The sequence below is a fragment of the Myotis davidii genome, unplaced genomic scaffold, assembly GCF_000327345.1.
Source record: "Myotis davidii unplaced genomic scaffold, ASM32734v1 scaffold1706, whole genome shotgun sequence".
Taxonomy (NCBI): Eukaryota; Metazoa; Chordata; class Mammalia; order Chiroptera; family Vespertilionidae; genus Myotis; species Myotis davidii.
Genome location: NW_006297026.1, coordinates 387,322 through 395,167, shown reverse-complemented (window position 1 = coordinate 395,167; position 7,846 = coordinate 387,322). Strand labels below are relative to the sequence as shown.

The window sequence follows — 7,846 nt, the reverse complement described above, 5'->3', positions numbered from 1 at the left end:
GAGTGCGGGCTGAGCTGCGGGATTGACGTAACGAGCTTGGGTTTCCCTCAGCGTCGGGAATATGGATGAGAAATCCAACAAGCTGCTGCTGGCTTTGGTGATGCTCTTCCTATTTGCCGTGATCGTCCTCCAATACGTGTGCCCCGGCACAGAATGCCAGCTCCTCCGCCTGCAGGCTTTCAGCTCCCCGATGCCGGACCCGTACCGCTCAGAGGATGAGAGTTCGGCCAGGTTCGTGCCCCGTTACAATTTCAGCCGCAGCGATCTCCTGCGCAAGGTAGACTTCGACATCAAGGGCGATGACCTGATCGTGTTCCTGCACATCCAGAAGACCGGAGGTACCACTTTTGGCCGCCACCTTGTGCGCAACATCCAGCTGGAGCAGCCTTGCGAATGCCGCGTGGGTCAGAAGAAATGCACTTGCCACCGGCCGGGTAAGCGGGAGACCTGGCTCTTCTCCAGGTTCTCCACGGGCTGGAGCTGCGGGTTGCACGCCGACTGGACCGAGCTTACTAGCTGCGTGCCCGCTGTGGTGGATGGCAAGCGCGACGCCAAGCTGAGACCGTCCAGGTGAGTGCGCGCCCGTGTTGAGACGGGGCTCCGGAGCGCCAGAGTGCCTGCGACCCCAGTGCTCACCTCGGCGCCCTCAGGCTTGCTCCCCTGCTGGGCAGGCGCCAGGTGCCCTAAAACGCACTCTCCGGCGCCCGCCGTGGCGGCAAGGGAAGCCTGTCCACTTCCGGCCCAGACTCCGGTCTGTCTGTCCGCGGGTTGGCCAGCTTGGTGGCTGCGAGCGGGTGCAGGAAAGCCAGGAACAAGCGTCCCCCCTCCCCCACGCCCGCCGCCGTTGGGACAGGGTAGGGCACGAAGGAAAGAACCATGATGTGTGTAGTGTCCCTGAATCCCTTCTGTCCTAGCTCTTCTCCACACCCGGTTCTGAAGTCTCCTTTAAACTTTTTTCCCTCTTTTCCACTCCCGCATTCATTCCCCTTTTATTCTCAGTTCTATTTGCCTTTCCCTCTTTCTAATGCTCCTGATCTTGTTTTGATGCTGCCTTCTCCTTCCAAATTTCTTCTCTCACTTTCTCTTTTCCTCTTTCACTATTTTCCTTTTCTTTTTTCTTTCTCTGCGTGGCTGACTTTTGTCCCCTTTTCTTCCTCTTTTTTCTCCTGTGGCTCTAATCTCCAGGGAGAGTGGGTGTCCCTCTGCCGCTGTCTGAGGACACCGGAGAGAGCGTGTATATCCAGCTTGTGCCCCTCTCTACTGGCTGCACGCCTGGCATCCGAGGTGGTTTTCCAGTGCTAGGGTCATCCTCAGGGCCAATGGGCGGGCTGGGACGCTGCCCGGACCCCGTGTGGGGTTCATCCTTGAGAAACCGCTTGTGATTTACAAACCCTGAGCCCCATCTCCAGGTGCAGCCTGCCCATTTGCAGGAATCTGGGACTGATGCGAAAAAACCTGATATATGAAGAGAGTGTAGCCACTTGCTTTTGAAATTAGGACATTTTCCTCTATCCATCTGCAATACCGGGTTGGTGGAGGTCATGGAGTACCATAAAGGTGGTTCTGGGGAGGGTGTGTTGGGGTGCAGGTGCTCCAGCAAGAGCTCCCATTCTCCCCAAAACAAATCAGCTGAGCAGATAAGGGAATGGGCAAGGTAAATCTAGTTGCCAGGGATCCTCTGGACTGGGTCTCTGGGCAGGCAAAGTCGTGGCTATACTCTTTACTTCCTATCTAAGCGACAACAGGGGCTCTTGAGGATGCTGCTGCTGCAATGGCTGCCTATCTGGACCCTCTCCCTACACTCCCTGCTAACTCTTCATGGGAGATACTCAGTACTAAGTGCTCTGGACTAGGTGGTGGTCTGGATTAGGTGGTGTTCTGGACTAGGCGTTGCTCTGGACTAGGCAGTGCTTTGCAGGTGTCTTTTGGAATGCCATAGCCAGTGCAGTTTCTTCTGTCCAGTCTCAGGCAAATGGAGCCCTCTGACTTTCTGGCGACCACTAAAATTCAGAGGAATCGTCCCTCCCTATTCTCCCTTCCCTCAGTTTACAGTGTCCTTTCTTGAAAGCTGAAATTCTGGCAGAATCTGTTGAATTTTCATTTCCTTTCCAGTGCTAACAGATTTTTTTTTGTCATCTTAAGAGAATCTTGGCCTCAGGAAATTTGCTGCCTCAATCCATTATGAGAATTGTGTAAGTCATGGTCACCACAATATTCTGGTGTTTAGGAAGATTCCAAATAATTTGGCAATATTGCAAATGATTTCTCTTGCTGATGGAGCTTGTAGGTGTAATGAGCGGTGGTGATATAAAAAGCTTTTAGGGCCAAAATAAAATTCCACTGCTGTGACAGTGTCAGAGAAATAAAACTGAGTTCCACAGGACACATAGGCCTTTTAAAATCCTTTTGGACATGTAGGTCAGGGTGTGCCATGTTGTATAAACACACTTCCTGGATTGCCCCAAATCAAAGTAAAATCATTTGGGGGAAATGAAATTTTCTTTTTTTATATATATTAAAAAATATTTTTGTATTGACAAGAGAGGAAGGGAGGGAGAGATAGAAATATCAATGATGAGAGAGAATCATCAATTGGCTTTTTCCTGCAGGTCCCCTACTGGGGATTGAGCCCTTAAACTGGGCAGGTGCCCTGATTGGGACTCAAACCTTCACCTCCAGGTTCATAGGTGGACGCTTAGTCACTGGGCAACACTGGCCGGGTAGAATGAGATTTTGTTGGTTGTAAAATGGGTGATACCACAGTGCCATCTAGTCTAATCAAAGAAGAACCACTTCTTAAAGAGAGTTACTGGATCTTATAATATTTGCAAAAATGAAATAAAATTTGCTAAAGAAACATCATGCTATCCCAAGGGCAACTTTTTATTTCATTAATTCCTACCCATCTCCAGAAATCTTCATTTTGAACAGTAGTGAAAGCCTGAGAGTTCCAGAATTTTTTAGGATGTTAACAAATCCATGCTTGCAGGACCAGTTCTGTGAGTTCTGATAATCTATATGAGCCAAGAGATGTATAAGTGAGATTGTGTGTGTGTGTGTGTGTGTGTGTGTGTGTGTGTGTGTACATATGCATGTAGTGAAAATTAGAGACAGAGGCAGCTGTATTGGCACCGATGTGTGAGGGTGAGGAACTGGTCTCCAGAGATGAGTCAACCATTGGGAGTTCCTGCATCCAGAAGCCTACTGTGCTGAACTGAGGGGAACAACAGCTTAGCCTGTTTGGTCTATGAGCTCTGACACCTGGGTCTTAGTTCCAGGCCAGCCACGAACCAGCTGTGTGACCTTGGACCACAGTCTGTCCAAGCCTGATATGTGTGAAAAGCACATTCTAGTTTCTGATGAGCTCTCACATTTATTATCTCTGATATTTCTTTGTAAACGTGCACTATCTTTGGGAAGAGGGCAGAGTGAGCAAAAGTACCCCAGTTTATCAGATAAAAGTGAAGCCCAGAGGGGCTGAAGGACTTTCCCAGTTGAGCATTTGAGTAGCACAGAAGGAATCTTACTCCAATTCTGTTTGACTCCACAGCTGTTTTGGCCTTTTCACTGTGCCTTGATGAGTACAGTGAGATGTTTCATATTAGTAAATATCACAAAATAAACACACAGCAAATGTTAACTGATATTGTTGTCACCTGCATCATCAATGTTTTTAATAACTTTACATATGTGAGTTTGGATGAGAGATTGGATCAGGGTTGCCACACCCATTGGAAGAAGAGATTTCCATCTCTTTGAGGCTTTATGCTTACTAGGAATAGTTCTCCTGGCTAGGTTGCAGAGGGGCTTTTGATTGTTATGTTGGAAATCACTACAAAGCAGAAAAGAATAGGAGGATGCGGGGAGCCTGGTGAATAAGTGTCAGTAGGAGCCTTCACGCAGTGACAGGGGTGTCACCTTCTGAGTGGTAGGGCATGAGAGGCTATTGTGGCCATATACCAAGATCTTGCCTGAATCCTGTTCTCAGTGCTACATTTGAGATGGCTTCCCTGTCTCAGCAGATGGTAAAGTGTTTGGGTGATATATAACTGCTCAATAGAAACAACTATGGCCTTGTTGCCCTGAAAGGACAAAGAGAGAGTGCTTGGTTGGCAAAAGGCACAAGTTGTTTATTAAGAATAATATTCCTTTTTTAAAAACCTAGAAATTTCATTTCATGCATCTGTTTGCCAATATGTTGTTTGGGATAGAGAAGAGTCCTGCTTAGTCTAGAATTTCTAAGACTGTTTTTGAAAATGTATTAAAACATTGTTGCTTACTAGCTGTCAAAACTCGCAAATTCAGAAGGCTTTTTTTAGGCCAAATTCCTTCTGTTTGTAGTCAATTCTGGTGTACCACTTGACCTGTGGGGGGAATTGAGAATTGGGCACCGAGAAATTGCCCTAGTGTCATTCTTCTTTACAAGGTGTGGTGCTGGCCTGCACACACAGAGTGGCTGGGAGGAGGAGGAGGTCAGTATCTATACAATTCAAAATATCTGGTCATCATATTCATGTTGCATCCTAGACTTTTTAGCATTTCTAAATTTTCCAGTAGCTGCACGGAAGAGTAACTAGTTGTTATCTAAAATTCAGTAGACAATCACTAATATGAAAGGACTAAAAGGCATTCATATGGAGAAAAGCTTTCTTTTTCCCTTTTTTGTCATTCCTTTTTAAATATTGTAAATGTTTTATTTTTTCCCCATTTCTGTTTATAAGGTAGCTCTATTTTGAAAGAGCTATGTTTTATTTAATTTTTTTTTATTTTTCAATTACAGTTTACAGTCAATATTATTTTGTATTTGTTTCCAGTGTACAGTATAATAGTTAAGCAAGCACATAATTTATGAAGTGTTCCCCCTGGAATTTCCAGTACCCACCTGGCACCCTATGTAGTTATTACACATCACTGACTATGTTTTCTATGTTGTACTTTCACATCCCTGTGACTATTTTGTGTACTTCTTAAAAATACATATTTATTGCTTTGAGAGAGGAAGGGAGAGGGAGAGAGAGATAGAAACATCAATGATGAGAAAGAATCATTGATTGGCTGCCTCCTGTATGCCCCACATTGGGGATAAAGCCTGCAACTCGGCCATGTGCCCTGACCAGGAATTGAACCGTGACCTCCTGGTTCATAGGTTGACACTCAACCACTTAGCCACACGATGGGCCAATTTGTACTTTTTAATCCCTTCACCCTTTTCACCTAATCTCCCACTGCTCCTCTCCTCTGGCAACCATCAGTCTGTTCTCTGTGTCTGAGTCTGTTTCAATTTAGTTTGTTCTTATTTTGTTCTTTAGATTTTTTCATAAAGTGAAATCATATGGTATTTAGAAAGTGCTATGTCTTAATAAGAACATAGTGCATGTGCCTGCTCACACCTCACATGCCCATGCTCCAACTCCTTTGCTTTTTAGATTTTGCAATTAAACATGATGAATTGACAGGCTTGTGGTACAGGGTGAGGCAGCGAGTGAATGGACTGCTAGAACCAGCAATGCTGTCCATCAGGCTGTAGGCCACTTGGTTCTCCCAGGACAGCTTTACATACTGAGGATGAATTTCCTGAGCTATCTTTGATAAAAGCTGTTATACTCTTCCACTGTTTCATAGGAGAGGGAGAGACATTCACCCTGATAACATCTGTAAAACTTCAGCAGTATTAGTTTGCATCTTTGCGTGAAGGGAGTCCCAACAAAGCTCTGAGTTCTTAAGGAAGTATAAAAGGTCCTTTAGAATTAGCGTTTCTTAGTATAATTTTATATTATTGCTGTTATGTGGCAATAACAATTTTAGAATTTGTCTTTTATAGATATCTGTTTTCAACCTGGGTAATATGAAATGTCATTAAAGAATAGTCATCTCTTCCATCCGTTAGTCATTAAACAAAATTTTTGTAACAATGCCCATTATATTCCAGGAAAGACATGTCATCCTTTCTCTCACAAATCTTACAATAGAACAGAACACTTTGGTATTTTAGATATTTAATAAAGAAGAATTTTGTTTGAACATGATTTAAATATCAATAATGTATTTAAAATGGCATACCTTCACTAGAATATATTTAAAAATAGAGTTAAGTCCATCTGTTTATGTTACAGTTTCAGTGGTTCTTTTTTTTTATTGATTTTTTTACAGAGAGGGAGAGAGAGAGATAGTTAGAAACATCGATGAGAGAGAAACATCAATCAGCTGCCTCCTGCACATCCCCCACTGGGGAAGTGCCCACAAGCCAGGCACATGCCCTTGACCGGAACCGAACCCGGGACCCCCCAGTCCGCAGGCCGACGCTCCATCCACTGAGCCAAACCGGCTTCGGCAGTTTCAGTGGTTCTTAACCTTCCTAATGTTGCGACCCTTTAATATAGTTCCTCATGTTGTGGTGAACCCCAACCATAAAATTATTTTCGTTGCTACTTCACAACTGTAATTTTGCTACTGTTATGAATTGTAATGTCAATATCTGATATGCAGGATGTATTTTCATTGTTCGCGACCCACAGGTTGAGAACTTTAGATCCAATCAGCAAACTTTGTGGAGTAAGTATTATGAACTCCTAGCAGTGCTAACATAGCAGTTTGGGAAGGTTAGAGGCAAGACAAAGCCAAAAAAGCCAAAGTTGCCATCTTCAGCCGCAGATCCATAAAGACTAGTGAATAAAGTGCAGAACACTGTAGTATAGATAGATGAGTGGTGAGGAGGAACTTGTGATTCTGGTCAAGTTCATACCTGTCTGTAAAAATGGAAGATTTAAATGGCATTCTTTCTAAGACCCTTTGCTTTATAAAGTATGAGGAACAGGTGAGGAAAAGGAGAAATCTGTTTTTCAAGGCTTCTGGGAATAGGTAGGGCATATTTAGAAGACATAGTGTAGCAGAATTGGTAACAAAACAAGACCCATTTATATGCTGCTTACAAGAGACTGACCTAAGATCGAAATACATATGCAGACTAAAGAGATGGAAAAAGAAATTTCTTGCAAATGGCAAAGAAAATAAGGTGGGTTAGATATACTTATATTAGACAAAATAGACTCAAAACAAAGGCCATAAAAGAGACAAGGAAGACATTACATAATGCTAAAGGAATTGATCTGACCAAAAGATATAACTCTTGTAAACCTTTATGCATATGACATAGGAGCATTTAAAAAAAGTAAAGCAAATCTTGATGGACATAAAGGGAGACATTGATAGTAATACAGTCATAGGGGATTTTAACACCCCATTGACATCAATGGATAGACCTTCCAGATAGAAAATAAACAAGAAGTTAGTGGATTTAAATGAAAAACTAGATCAGATGGATTTAATTGCTTATCTTCAGAGCAATTCACCCCAAAGCAGCAGAATACACATTCTTTTCAAGTGCACATGGAACATTTTCTAGGATAGACCACATGTTAGGGTGCAAAACAAATCTCAATAAATTTAAGAGATTTTAAATCATACCAAGCATCTTTAACCATTATGGTATGAAACTTGAAATCAGTTACAATAAAATAAACTGGAAAAACACATGAAGACATGGACACTAAATAACATGAATGGATTAACAATGAGATCAAGGAAGAAATAAAAAAAAATACTTGGAAACAAATTAAAATGACTATACAACAGCACAGATTCTATGGGAAACAGCAAAAGCAGTCCTAAGAGGGAATGTCATAGCATTACAGGTCTACTTGAAGAAACAATAAAAATCTCAACTAAACAATATAACTTTACATTTAAAGGAACTACAAAAAGAACAACAAACAAAGCCCAAAGTGAGTAGAAGAAAGGTAATAGAGATCAGAACAGAAACAAGAGTGTGACTGGGGATACCAAATTA

General features: G+C 42.9%; 1 protein-coding gene across 1 annotated transcript in view; it reads left to right on the top strand.

Moving 5' to 3' along the window:
• Positions 1 to 7,846, top strand: part of HS6ST2 (heparan sulfate 6-O-sulfotransferase 2) — a 312,930-nt gene that overhangs the window by 1,254 nt on the left and 303,830 nt on the right. Inside the window, exon 3 of the mRNA XM_006772723.2 lies at positions 52 to 570. Within this exon, the coding sequence (XP_006772786.1) occupies positions 52 to 570 (519 nt within the window). The remainder of the gene's footprint in view (positions 1 to 51; positions 571 to 7,846) is intronic.